Source organism: Electrophorus electricus, chromosome 23, assembly GCF_041902795.1.
Source record: "Electrophorus electricus isolate QZ-2024a chromosome 23, ASM4190279v1, whole genome shotgun sequence".
Lineage (NCBI taxonomy): Eukaryota > Metazoa > Chordata > Actinopteri > Gymnotiformes > Gymnotidae > Electrophorus > Electrophorus electricus.
This window is the reverse complement of record NC_137519.1, coordinates 5,100,424-5,115,000: the sequence shown is the minus strand read 5'-3', so window position 1 is coordinate 5,115,000 and position 14,577 is coordinate 5,100,424. Positions and strand designations below refer to the sequence as shown.

Genomic DNA, 14,577 nt, shown 5'->3' with positions numbered 1-14,577 from the left:
TCATGCTTTCTCTTCCTCTGCATTTGCAGAATAACGCCCTTTGTAAACTAAACTAGTAAAATAAGCTACTGTCCTCCCTTTTGTAAGGGACCTCTTTTCATTTTTTGTTCTGCGTTATGGACTTGCTTCCATACCGCATCAGATGAAAAACTGAGCCCGTGACTGCACCTTGGTTTTATGAAAGGTTACCGCCAGTCGCTCATCATTTGGCTGTAACATATGACCACATTCTGAGTCCGATCAGGCCACGGGCTTACTGATGCACTGATCTCTGTGCTTTGCGGTGTTTTATTATTGGCTGTGTAAGTGTCCCGTCCCCCGTCCCCCCGACCCACGGCTGCCGCTCACGTGTGCTTTGTGTTTGTGGCCTCAGGGTCTTCTCTCGAGTCTGGTGAACCTGACCAGCCTGACACTGGCACGCAACTGCTTTCAGTCCTACCCGGTGGGCGGGCCATCACAGTTCTCCACCATCTACTCCCTCAACATGGAGCACAACCGCATCAACAAGATCCCCTTCGGCATCTTCTCCCGCGCCCGCGTCCTCAGCAAGCTCAACATGAAGGTGAGGGCCGGTTACCGTTATCGTCAGCGTCGGCCGACTGTCGTCGTCGCGGCAGTGCCCTTGGGTTTGCCCATGTTCGGTGAAGCGTGGCCGTAACATGACCTGGTGCCTGTCGCACTGTGTCACTGCACGGCTAAACCAGTGGGTTTGTGATATGTTACAGAAGGACCTCAGTCACTGTGCGTAGCCATGTAATCGTGATGCTCCATGTTGGTCATGTTGTAACTGTAGTGTGATGAGCTTTTCAGTTATCATAATGTTACAGTTCACATTCTGCTGATCTAAATTACTGGTAGAAAATGACTCCCTTCAAACATTTGTATCTCTGAGCAATAATGCTCAATGTTTTGGGGTGTCGGCACAGTTTCAGTAGAGACAGGAATGTCTTTTACCTCAGCAGGCTGTGAAGGTGATGGCTGAAGAATGAAGGAGGGGAGATTTCCCCATTTAGTGGGGTAGAAGTCCACGTCCTTTAGTAATGTGTAAACAAGATGTTTATCTGTCTGTTGATGTGGCAGTAGGACTTCTGTAGACAAGTGATTTAAAACGAGCTTTCAGCAAGTTAATTCTTCAGTAAACATTGAGTAGCTAATGATGATCCTGTAATGAACATGTTTGATCAGGGTGTGTGTGTTGGAAGTGTGGTTATTTAAAAAAAAAAAAAATGTAATGGAGTGTGTAGAGCACCACTCCAGCTCCAGTGTGTTTGGGTTGGTGGTGAAGCATTGCTCAGAGGTACCATGGCAATAGCAGGAGCTGTCTACTGGGATTAGGACTGTACAATATGGCCAAAAATAGATTGCAATTATATTGCTACATATTGAGACTGCAATATGCTTTTCCATATATTAAAACACACCGGTGAACCTTTGCGAAGACATTTATATCAGCCTGCATTTTTCTGAACCAAAAATCATTTGTTTGTTGGTTCATGTGAATAATTTGTTAAGACTCAGTGAAATAATTTGCAATATCTGTGATTGGTCAGAATGATCAAAGCTCCTGGGGAATCTTATGGTACAGCGCTTCCTGTTGGCCATCTTTAACCCTCTGTCTTTAAATCCTACTGTCTAAGGTCAGTTAGAGGTCACAACGAGCTGAGTAACCAAATTGCAGTTATTGCATGATGGCAACAGCCTGGTAATTATTACAGAGACCTAAGCTCTGCTTTTAAAAGACTGGCCCCCAGCCACTATCTGGGCCCAGCAGTGAAACACAAGCAGCCAGTTTGTTACTGCCATTACTCCTCCACACCATGTGGCGGGCTCTCCAATCCAACCCACCCGCTTTAGGGGCCTTGGCTCTCGTCTGCCATGCGTCGTTTATGAGCGTTTGCCATACATCTGCCATAACGAGTGCGTGTGGACCGCCTCGCCCGCAGGACAACCAGCTGACGTCGCTGCCGCTGGACTTCGGCACGTGGACCAGCATGGTAGAGCTGAATCTGGCCACCAACCAGCTGACCAAGATCCCCGAGGACATCTGCGGCCTCATGTCCCTCGAGGCACGGCACTCTTACTGCTTTTCCTCACACACGTGGAGTTTAGCGTTAGGTTTTCTCACAACTCATTGAGGAGCTTTGTATATGGAATTATGGGGGCGGGAGTTGGAGTAGCTGAGCATGCAGAGTTATGGAGTGGGGCTTGGAGTAGCTGAGCATGCAGAGTTATGGAGTGGGGCTTTGAGGTGACTAAGATCCTCACAGCTAATTTTTAGCACATGCCAGAGACATGGGTAGTGTATGCATGACGGACAGAAGTGCACACATACTTTTTTTAAGATTCACAGCAAATATGTATTTACATACGTCATAGAATAAGATGACATATATCCAATAACATGTCCACTCAAAAAATCAAATCTGAATATCATATTTAAATAAAATAGAAAAATGTTAGATTTGATACATGTGCTTCTTATTGCGGTCTTGTTTTATCCAGAGTGCATGTGGGGGGTGGGGGGTGAGAAGAGTGTCAACTCTGAGACTGAGTGAAGCAGAGACTCGAGCTCAGCTCATGTTAAGGCCTTGACCCCTGTGTTACACTGACACCTGCAGGTACTCATATTGTCCAATAACCTCCTGAAGAAGTTGCCTTACGGAATCGGTAACCTGCGCAAGCTGCGTGAGCTTGACCTGGAGGAGAACAAGCTGGAGTCCCTCCCCAACGAGATCGCCTACCTTAAAGACCTACAGGTCACACACACAAAGCAAGCATCTCTCTGCCACTCCTCATGGAGTTTTCTTTCAGCTTTAGCCAGTGTTGATCAAGTCAGTGGATTAAGGACTCAGGGGGATATACCTCTGATAGGCATGTTTGGCCTGATTCTGTATGCATTTCAATTGTATTTTTAGAAACTTGTGTTGACCAATAATCAGCTGACCACGTTGCCAAGAGGAGTAGGTCACCTGACTAACCTGACTCACCTCGGCCTGGGAGAGAACCTTCTGCAGCACCTACCTGAGGAGATCGGTGCGTGTACGCACACGTGCATGCACACACGCACTTCTGTACCAGCAGTGGTTGGTTTCTGTTCAGTGAACCTCGTAACCACGGCCATGCTGTGCAGCAAAAACTGAATTAAATTTCTGACTTTACGTTTCATTTTTTACGTCGCTTGAAAATGTTTTTAAACCAACCAAGCAACCCGCTCTTCTGCTGGTTTCTTTCCTGCTGTTTGCACAGGCACACTGGAGAACCTGGAGGAGCTGTACCTGAACGACAACCCCAACCTGCACAGCCTGCCATTCGAGCTGGCACTGTGCAGCAAACTGTCCATCATGAGCATCGAGAACTGTCCCCTCAGTCACCTCCCGCCACAGATTGTGGCCGGAGGTCCCTCCTTCATCATCCAGTTCCTGAAGATGCAGGGACCGTACCGCGCCATGGTCTGAGCGCCCAGCCCCACGTGGGGCCACGCACTGTACAAACATACAAACGAAACAAAAACTAAGAAAACAACAGCAGAAAGGACAAAACAAACCAACATATTCAACGCTCACTTTAAAGACACCCTTGTCCATTAATAGGTATATATCTGAGAGAAGACGAGGCAGATTATTCCGGATCACTGATCATGCCAAGAGGTGAATCATAGGCAGTTAGGAGCCCTTCCAGCCAATCATGTTTAAGGACGAGAAAGCGAGAAGAGGAATAATATTTAGACATCAGTTGCCAAATTGGTGATTGTCTTAGGAAGGCAGATGTTGAAGCACTCTGTCTTAAGCGGTTAAATCACATTGCCACAAATGAATTCAGTTCTTTTTATTTTAAAGTGAGAAAAAAACAGCTGTATGCAAAAACACAATTCATGTTTTCCATTTCATTTTCTTTTTGCTGCTGCCGCCATAATCTGTATTTGTTTGAGTCTAGTCTGTGCGCACACATGCGCATCCTCTTATGGCAGATAAATGTTTTTCTTTTTAAATTTTCTTTGTGTTGTTAAAGAGCATCCCATGTTGAGTGATTTCTTTTTGTACAGAGGTTTGATCTGATCTGTTGGGTAACTGAGAACAAGTCGTTACCGCTATATATATATATATATATATATATAGATATAGATAGATATAGATATATATCTATATATCTATATAGATATATATATATATCTATATCTATCTATCTATCTATATATATATATATATATATATATATATATATATATATATATATATATATATATATATATATATATATATATATATATATATATATATATATATATAAATAAAATTACACACACCACACACACACAAATATAAATGTGTGTATACATTGCAATTGTGCCTATCCAGCATTGTTTGCTGGTTTCTTTCTGAACTTAATTGTTCTTAAGGTGTTTCATACAAGATGATAATTTTACAAAAGTATAATTTATTGAATAATTCCTTTATATAGCATTTCTTTTTATTATTATTTCAGAACATTTGACTTTAAGTACTCATTCCCATCCACTAATAGAAGGAACACACTTGTTGAAAGTTGCCAAAAGCTAGATCTATCAGTGGGATTTTGTTTTTTTTTTAGGTTTGCTCATTATGAAGACTGTAGAGGAGAAAGCAGACTATTCAGTTTAGCAGCTATAAACTACGAATTCACACAGCAACAATCACATGCGTTACAGTTTAGTTTCAGAACTCCAGCGAATAATCTAGATAATTGTTACGTGTTGTCCAATGGTAATTTGCCGCTGTTCGGACGCAGACTATTGGCGGACTGGGACAGCTGGGGCTTATGGGGCTTGTGGTTTATGCTGCTCGGAGCTTCGAGTGTGGTCGGGGTTCACAGACTGTGTGGGTGTGTGTTTGTGTGGGTGTGTGTGTGTGTTTGTGTTTCATATGTTGAGGGTTGTGTCCTCAGGCAGCTGGTCAGGTGCAGAACCTTAAGGTTATCTGAGGGACAAGCCTTTTGCAGTGAGGTATGCCAAAACAAAAGAAGAACAGGCACCATTCACTTCTGTCTGTCATTATCAAACCTTTTTACAGACTTTTTTTCTACACTCTTCTGACTGCTCACACTGGCACTCAAATCCTTTTCTCTCTCTCCTTTGTTATTCCTTTCCCGGCGGTTTGTTTGCTTTCTGCCACGCTGACTTTCCACGCCGTCGTGTTTATGCACTTTGTAACGGTATCCGGCATCCTCCTTAAATTTAAAGGGTAAAGGGGCATGTGTTAGTGCTAACGATTAAATGTTTGGATGGGGGCATTTTTATCTTATAGTGAAGTATTTTATGCTTTATTTGATCAGTCTATCATGTATGGTTTATATGTTGAATGAATACACGTTTGCCTCAGCAGATTTGAAAAATTAATGTTCTGTTCAAAGCTGAATTTCTTGGTATTGAGGCTATCAACTCTTTATTAAATATTTTGATTTAAGCTGAATGTCTGATTTAGTCTGTTGGTGTGTGTATGTATATTTTTAAACACTCATAGCTTTGGTATATACTTTGTTTTGCAAAGTATCGCAATTAAGACCCTGGATGTTTTCATCTCTTTAAGAATGTTTGTTTTAAGTTTGACCTTTTTTAAATAACATTATCATTTAGTAATATATCAAGTGACTGTACATTTAAAAAAAAAAAATCCCACCTAGTTTATCCAACAAATCCAGTGTTTCTGGGATTTTCTTTTCTTTTCTGAGGAAGTCTGTCAGCAGCAGCGTGCATCCAAAAGCCCCACCCCAGCTGCTGGAAGCCTCTCCCCTGGCTATGGGAGGCCCCTCCCACGGTCACACCCCCTTGGCAAGGCTGTAGTGGTGCCAGCTTTCTCTGCCCACCAGCATAACCTGATGCAACGTTTGTGGACCTCTTCAAAACAGACACAACAAAAACACGCACGCGCCAATGTGTTGCTGTAAAACAACCCACCAGAGATGAGTACAGACTCAGCCCGGTGTCCTGCATGGACAATGTGGGCCTGAAGACGGGCACTTACTCTGCACTCGGACGAAACCCTGGCACAAACGCAGTACAGACTGAATAGAAAACAAACAAAATACAAAAAGTAAACGTTGTAAAAAGGGCTTTTTCTGTTCCTGCTCACCAACACACCAGAGGCATTGCATTCCTGGCTTTGTATAAAAGCTTAGAAAAAAAAATGTATGTTTGATTTTTTTTCTTTCTTTTTCTCTTTTGTGTAATGACAGTTAGCTATTAAGAAAATGGAATTATTATTATTATTGTTCTGTGCAAATAAATACCATCAGTGATTACTTCAAGTGAGATGCGCATTAGGAACAGCACTGCAGACCTGTGACGGTCAGGATTCATTTCCTAGGTCAATTCCATCTAATGTGCCATTTAAGAGGGAGTGGTTATATAAACACGATGCAGTTCAGTACTGATCAGTGATCAATGACAGAGCATCTATCAGAAAAACAACTACACAGGAGTGGGTTGTCAGCTTATGTTAATTGGGGGGGGGGGGTGTTATAGCACTACAAAGAGCAGCCGTTTAATTGTGTTTGTTTCTTCTTGCCTTGCAATGTTGCATAGGATGAAACTGCAATGTTTGAAAAAAAAATTGTCAATTTAGAAAAATATCAAAAAACATTCAGAAACGTCTGACCCATCTCAAGTTTCTTTCTTTCTCTCTCCCTCTTCTTTGTGTGAATTCATATGAAAACATTTATTTGACTACCTTACAAACATGTGTTGTTTGCCCATTGAGCACCGTAGCAGTCAGTAGACAAAAATTTAATTATAAACAGATTAATCCAAAAGTGAGAAGCCAGTGAACAGAAATTCCTTACGTTTTGGGCAGTGTTCTTGCATATACTGGCCCTGGTGGTGGTGCTGGTTTGTCTCCGGTAGGTCACCCATTGGTGGTGCCCTGTCAGTCCACTGGTTTTAAAGCAGGGGGTCCTGTGTGGCAGATTTGATTTAGGTTGTGAAAGAAGAAAAGGATCCGTGACAAATTTAATGATGTTAATCATGCAACAAATTATGTGGATGTCTTCTGTTCGTGAGCAGACTTTAGACTTTAATACAGGGACGTGTGGAGTTAGCGTATAAGCATACACAAGCCTGGGCAAGAGACTTTGTAACATGGAAAGGTAGAGGCACAATGTGTGTGATTTCATCTACCTTTACATGTTGTTATTTACACCCACGTTCTATGTGGCAGCGTTGTTGCATGTTAAAAATGAACATGCAGCCCTGTTCTAGTAAGACTTTTCAGGGTCGGACAAGGAGTTATTTTTTCGTTGAATGTACATGACTAGCCCTGTCGCAAAGTATGAGGATATTACAGCTGACCAAATCTGGTCAATTGTAATATGCAAACACACACACACACACATACATCTTTAATTGAAAACGTTTATTAGTATAGGATCTTCTGGTTTTCTTAAACGTGCCGAAGCACTGGCTACTTTGTATTGCCACGTCCCGTCTCCGAACGTGTGCCGTTTGCGTGTGCCGGTAGGGGGCGCCGCGTCCTCGCATAGTGCCTCCTCACACAAAAGTCCACTCGCTCGTGGCCAGTCTCAACATTTGCGCGCCCTACAACTAATCCGTGGCGTGCACAAAAACAACCAACCTGTTACGCACACGCTTGACTTACATAACTTTGAAAACCCTGAGTGTTCAGTCTGGCACGAGTCACCTGGCGTTTGGGCTAGGGTTTAAAAGCCCCCCCGACCCTTTCTCCAATCTTCTAAGAGAAGAGAAGACGATTGACGGAGTTGCTGGGTTCTGTGGTGGATGTTACTGCGTGCGCTTCTTTGACGCGTCCCCACGTTCCCACGCTGGACCCCCGGGGGCTTTGCGCTCCCAGACCCCCAACTCGGAGGCTGGTGTTGCAGAAAGAAGGCGTGGCAGAGACACGGCGAAAGGGAAGTGATTTCGAACACACACACACACACACACACACACACACACACACACACACACACACACACACACACACACAAGCGCACGGAGGGACAGCAGGCTAATATGATTAGCCATCTATTAGGTCCGCGCGCGAGACAGACCCAGATGCGGCGTGAGCGAGACCGTGGAGAGGAGGCGACTGACGGTAAAGCGCATCTCTTCCATGCTTTACAAAAAAGGGCGATTCGAATTCATTTAACGCTGTGATCCACCTGATACTGACCTACTTTAAAAGAAAAGTTGTGCTTATACAAAGTTTTTTTTTCTTTCTTTCTTACATTTCTTTTTGTTGCGCCGCGTTAATTTTTTAAAAATGGTAGTTTTATTCCTTGTTCACTTTTTGTCATGTAAAATAATATTTGGGCAGAAGATAATATTTGAAACCAAATTAAATTACAGGCATCCTACAGTGTAATTGCTAAATAAGATAATTAATTTTTATATTTGTCTCGTTTTTTTCTTTCTTCGAATAAAGAAATGAATGCGAAGCTCTGTGAAATCGGCACCTGCGCTTCCTCAGTAGCACGGAGAGCACATTTTCCAGCATGAACTGACAGCCACGTAATTTTCCCTCTTTTCTCCCCGGACGCAAGCGGTTAAAAGTCTGTTTAATCCGAATTTATCTGACGTGAGATGACGGGAAAGTGACCCTGAGTTATGGGGTGTTTCAACGCGACCAACGGGACGGAGGGTGGCGTCGGTAGCAGTGCACCGCACTCGCTGCAGGTGTCTCTGGTGGTCCTCGTCGGACTGCTTATCCTCCTGACTGTGTTCGGAAACGTGCTGGTGGTGATCGCCGTGTTCACCAGCCGTGCTCTGAAGGCGCCCCAGAACCTGTTCCTGGTCTCCCTGGCGTCTGCCGACATCCTGGTGGCCACGCTGGTGATGCCCTTCTCACTGGCCAACGAGCTGATGGGCTACTGGTACTTCGGCCGGGTGTGGTGCGAGATTTACCTGGCGCTGGACGTGCTCTTCTGCACAGCATCCATCGCCCACCTGTGCGCCATCAGCCTGGACAGGTACTGGTCCATCACGCAGGCCATCGAGTACAACCTGAAGCGCACGCCGCGCCGTATCAAATGCCTCATCTTTATCGTGTGGGTAATCGCCGCGGTGATCTCCTTCCCGCCCCTCATCACCATGGAGAAGGAGGGCGGGCGTGAGTGCAAGATCAACGAGGACAAGTGGTACATCATCTCCTCCTGCATCGGATCCTTCTTTCTGCCCTGCGTCATCATGGTACTCGTCTACCTCCGCATCTACCAGATTGCCAAGAGCCGAACCAGGACGCCCCCTGGTGACCGGAGGAAGAAGGACGCCGGGAAGAAGGAGAACGGGCACTGCCATGAGAAGCTGAATGGCGAGGCAACCGGCGAACAGGACGCGGCCAACCACAAGGGTAACGGCAACGGCGTGGATGTAGATGAGTCATCCTCATCCGATCATAAGGAGGACGACCACTGCGCTGACAGGAAGAAAAGAGTCAAAGCCAAGACCAAGCTCAGCCAGATCAAGCCGGGGGATCAAGCCATCAGACGCGAGCATGCGCCCCCAGGTGGCGGAGGCAGGGGTGGCCGCTACAAGGGCCGGCTGAAACGTGAGAAGCGTTTCACCTTCGTCCTGGCCGTGGTCATCGGCGTCTTCGTGGTCTGCTGGTTCCCGTTCTTCTTCACATACACGCTGACGGCACTCTGCGACTCCTGCTGCGTCCCTCCCACCCTCTTCAAGTTCTTCTTCTGGTTCGGCTACTGCAACAGCTCCCTCAACCCAATCATCTACACCATCTTCAACAATGACTTCCGCAGGGCCTTCAAAAAAATCCTCTGCCGAGGAGACAGCAGGCGAGGTGTGTGAAGCAGTTGCCGCCCGGGATGGGGGGTGGGGTGAGGGTATCATGTGTTCTTTTAGCTCTGAAGTTGCTCTTTTGCCAGAAGGTTGGAGCAGCTTCCCAGACTCCAATTTAATGCATTCTAAGACCAGCTGAAGTCAGTGAGATCTGTGTAAAAAGAGCAGCTTCTCACCAACGCTGTTTTCTGGGGTTATGTGTCTTTTTTTTTTTTTTTTTTTGTAACAGCATGTACAGAGCCCATTGGACTGATGACTAGCCTCAAGTTTACTGATTGCACATTAGTGTGATACCACAGATTTGCGAGGTTAAGGGGTGTGTGTACAGTAAACAGTGATACATTCTGCGTACTAAATGAACCGCCCGGGTTTGGCAACCTGCTTGTATAATGTACATCATTCAGGCACTAACAGCACGATAAGGAGAAAATGTCCCCAGGTGCTTTGTTCTGTAAATATTGCAAATCACACAGTGGGACCTACAAGGAAGACACACATTCACACAGTCACAGGACAGCTGGTGACGTGTTCTCGTGCGTGCTCATCATACGGTTTCTGTATGTTTTCTGTGCATTGTATTTAAATATGCATATCATGAATGGCTCCTGTGGTGTTTTGATTATCTTAGCATGCTAAGAAACAAAACAAAACAAAACAAAAAGGTAAAAATAAACACCCTCGATCTCTGACTGCTGCTGCTTTGACCTTAAATAAGCCTCTCGATGATGATGCTCAAAGAAATGCTGAAGAATAACACAGATGTGGTACAGAGTGAGGGAAGTGCCGTTCTCTGGATCTGACTTCCATGAAACAGTCAGGCGCCCTGGCACGTGCACCAGTTTGCCTCGTTCTCCGGGCAGCAGCATGCCGCGTCGCGATTTCCGCATCAGACCACAGTGAGAGGGACCTGCTCTCCCTGTGCCCTGAAACATTCCTAATGTGCTGGGTAATCCATTATGAAAGCGTTGATGTTGCTCACCACCCAAATGATCTTTCTTCCCCGCCAATAACGATTCACTTAGGATTCTCCAGCGCTCAGTACGCCCCATTAGGCAAACTGATGTTGAGCTCATGGGTCTTGAGCCAAATAGACTGGTTTCACAGCAACGCAAGCCATAGACTCACGCCTCAGACTTTTATTTCATTTTGAGGTATAAAGGTAATATGTTTCCTGGTGCCAGATCTGAAGCAACCCTGTTCCACTGCTGTAATAACAGCAAAAAATTGCACCATCGTGTACTTACTTACAGTATGTCCTGTAGCTGATGAGCTGCACCAGATGTGTTGGATCTGGGAAAAAAACACGCCCGAAGCAGTTTCGGGTTATAGGCGGCAAAGGTTCATTTGGTCCTGCAGGGTCACTACTGTTTCTAGCTCTCCTCCTGGCTACCACCGCCCTGAGTGTTTTCCCAGGCCAACACACCCGATTCGGGTCATTAGCTAATTATGAGGCCCCTTGAATAAGGTGTATTTGAGCAGAGACGACACTAAACTACGCTGGGCGAAGGTACTCCAGGTTAAGGACTGAAGGGAAAAAACAGTTCTGATTAACACAATTACATGGACAAAAGGGGAACCTGGATGATAAAGCATCTTGGATTACATTGCTGTTTAGGTATGAGTTGCTCTGTGCGAACACAGCACTTGTGCTGCTTGTGACATCAAATCAGAAAGCTGGTCCTGAAACTGCGGTAGCTTAGATTTCCCTCAGAAGTCCCAAATGTATCTCTGGATCTTAGACAGGATGAGGCAGGATTTACAGCTGTCAGTCAAGCCCTTTTTCTGCGGTCACAATAAAAGCCACCAAATTGATTTAGTTCTCCTCCAGTTTCTCTGCTATATGTTTTTTCCTGATGAAAGAAAGACTTTCACCAGACTGACCACAGGAAGCCACTGCTGTGGCCTCACTGGGGTTCCCATGGCATCCCATTTAGTCAACAATCTTCCCAGCTATGTGTCTCCAAGCACTCCTGAGGACTTCCCGCAGTGCTCTGTATCGGAAATTGTTAGTGTAACAGGGCAGAAGGTCAGCATGTCAGCTCAGACTTTTTGAAACCAACTTTAATGTATGCAGGACAGAGAAAAACCCACAGCATCCTCCTCACTTCATATTGTAATGCAGTGTTTCTAGAGCTCAGGCCTGGAAGTGCCTTATTGGAAACACCTGTGACTCACTCATGGAGTTCTCTTTCAGCTCAGCGGGGTGTGATGCAGCTGAATGTAGCGCAAGGAAACTTCCAGACCACCATCCCAATAACTGCTCTGAGTACCTCAACTCTGAGGTAAACGCGGCGACCTGGATTTAAACCACACCAACATCGACACAAATTCTATTACAATTACAATGCGAAAGCCCAGAAATGGTCTTAGAACAGTTTTATGCATACGAGTGTGAAATTCAACTAAATGGACGCCTCACAGTTCAATTTTTGACGCATGAAATCAGAAAAAAAAACCCACTCCAAACAAAGCATAACTGCCGGTAAAATGTCCTTGTTGGAATCAATCATCAATTTTCAACTGAACACTAGGAAACATGGAAACAATGGATAAAGAGTAAGGCACCTTTTCTCTCCATACTCATTTTCACTGTTAAAAAATCTAAATTGCAGTTAATTTTGTTTTCATTCCGATTTATCACTGCGATCTGTAAGAAAAAGGTTTTCCCTTCTGCTTATTTCAGAAGATTTGATACAACTGACTAAAGCACCATTAAATTTGAGCAGCACTGGATTATTGTAGGAGAGACAGTTGCAATTTAGGGCCTGTTTTCCTTAGAGTCCAGTCGGACATAAAGTATGACAAACTGAGGTCAGCGTGAGGTCACGATGCCCCGCTCCCTCCGTCCTCTGTGCATACATGCTCTGGGGACATGTGGGAAGGCTGCGTTCAGACATGACTTTCACAGGGTCAGACCAGTGTTCCTTTAGCCATCAGTATTCGATTAAGTTTTCATCTTTGTCTTTCAGTCTTTCTTACTCTTAGAATTGTATCATAATCCACACATCTCCTCACACTATAGCTGACTATTCGCAGTGACCTCCTTCATGTGGCAGCAAATATGACTTGATTTACTAGAATAATATGTAGAACCAATAAAAGCTCCTCTGTCTGTGAGGCTGACCGATCCTGGGAGGTAAACCCATCCCCTCGTCCAGTCACGGATTGTCGTCTTCTCACCATCACCATGGCGTTGTGGATGCGGTCAGATGTCGGTGTTTCATCGCTCCTTCACCCCGCGTGACCTCGGCGTCACAGTTTCACATTATCGTCTTTAAATTGGTCATCAGAAAACACGCCATTGATGAAGATTTCCATCATGAGCCTGTTCTGGTAAACTGGTTATTTCTCAATTACTCAGGCAAGAAAGGCAAACAAGCAGTTATGGTGTTGTCAAACCGACCAGTCTCCACATCATTCATGTGCCTGGTTTTGACTCAGCGGCTCGTAGAATTGTGCAATAAACAAAATGTTCACGACACATTCAGCTACAGTAACCATGTTCTCTCATATGAGCCACATCTGGTAGGGGGTGGGTGGGTGGGTGGATGGGTGGGGGCATTTGAGCGTAGCCACTCTATGACTTAAGACATATTTTTACTGGTGTAAACTCTCCGTCATGAATGCCTCGAGTGTTTTCTCAGACAGCGTTTCACCTTCATATGTTCTCAGTTTCCTTCCAGCCAGGAACAGCACTTCCAGCTTCCAGCAACCCCTCCCTCTGTGCATTCTCCTCATCATCCCAGCGCCCCCTCACCAATTAGTCTGCCTCGCTGAACAGAAGCAGAGGGCCTGGCCGTAATTGTCATTCAGTTATTTATTTATCTGGTTGGTTTAGTTAATTTCGTAGTGACTTTAGATTTAGAGTTTCTAAATCTAGATTTTAGATTTTCTCATCAGTCTCATCACTTTAGACTTTCTCATCAGAAGGAAATTTAGGGTTTTTGCGAGTGGCTGCACTGCTGTTGATTCTTTGATAATTTTATTTTTGGTTCTCTTGTTGAATGTGGGAATACATGTGGGGTTTAATGTGTGTGTGTGTGTGTGTGTGTGTGTGTGTGTGTGTGTGTTTATGTGTTGTGAGGGTGGGGGCGGGGTCTGTTTTGTTCTTTCTTTGATCTAACTACGGATATTCAGAGCTCTCCACAGTTATGAAAGATAACAATACATTTCAGTTTGCCTATAATTATCATTAAGCATTGAGGCAATGCAGTACTAATTACAAAATTTACAATAAGGTTCTTAGTACGGATGAGTGTAGCTGTTCATTAATGTGTTTGTGTATTGAAAATATGAGTTTGAAATATGAGAGAATGCAGTCCTTAAAGGGACTGTGTAACACAATGAAGCTTGGAAGAGGAGACCAGAGTGTGTACTGTGTCTGTGAAGTGTGAGTGTGAGAGAAGGAGTGTGTCATGTGAGTGTGTGAGGAGTGAGTAGTGCGAGTAGGTGAGTGGGGATTTGAACAGAAATGTGTAGTGTGAGTGTGAGAGTAGGGAGTAAAACAGGAGTGTATAGTGTCAGTGTATAAGAAGGAGTGTGTAGTGTGAGTGCATAAGAAGGAGTGTGTAGTGTGAGTGCATAAGGAGTGTGTAGTGTGAGTGTAGAAGGATTGTGTAGTATGAGTGTATAAGAAGGAGTGTGTAGTGTGAGTGCATAAGAAGGAGTGTGTAGTGTGAGTGCATAAGAAGGAGTGTGTAGTGTGAGTGTAGAAGGAGTGTGTAGTATGAGTGTATAAGAAGGAGTGTGTAGTGTGAGTGTAGAAGGAGTGTTTAGTGTGAATGTAGAAGGAGTGT

At 44.7% G+C, this 14,577-nt stretch overlaps 2 protein-coding genes across 6 annotated transcripts in view; both read left to right on the top strand.

The window, feature by feature from the left end:
- shoc2 (SHOC2 leucine rich repeat scaffold protein) overlaps positions 1-6,279 on the top strand; it is a 21,461-nt gene extending 15,182 nt beyond the window's left edge. For 2 of the 5 annotated variants that reach the window (XM_081706492.1, XM_081706493.1), the window contains exons 5-8: positions 374-562; positions 2,619-2,756; positions 2,916-3,033; positions 3,247-6,279. In XM_081706492.1, the coding sequence (XP_081562618.1) occupies positions 374-562; positions 2,619-2,756; positions 2,916-3,033; positions 3,247-3,455 (654 nt within the window). In that variant the 3' untranslated portion in view covers positions 3,456-6,279. Of the gene's footprint in view, positions 1-373; positions 563-1,943; positions 2,569-2,618; positions 2,757-2,915; positions 3,034-3,246 lie in introns of those variants that run through there. The other 3 variants (XM_027015382.3, XM_081706494.1, XM_081706495.1) reach the window with 3 other exon arrangements.
- Positions 6,280-7,496: 1,217 nt separating this feature from the next.
- Positions 7,497-10,443, top strand: adra2a (adrenoceptor alpha 2A). Its single transcript, XM_027015385.3, has 2 exons — positions 7,497-8,081; positions 8,412-10,443. Exon 2 carries the CDS (start codon positions 8,594-8,596, stop codon positions 9,788-9,790), a length of 1,197 nt encoding a protein of 398 aa, XP_026871186.2. The 5' UTR covers positions 7,497-8,081; positions 8,412-8,593; the 3' UTR covers positions 9,791-10,443.
- Positions 10,444-14,577: the final 4,134 nt, after the last annotated feature.

Coding starts and splice junctions, on each gene's coding strand:
- adra2a (XM_027015385.3), top strand. CDS start 8,594: ATGGGGTGTTTCAACGCGACCAACGGGACGGAGGGTGGCGTCGGTAGC.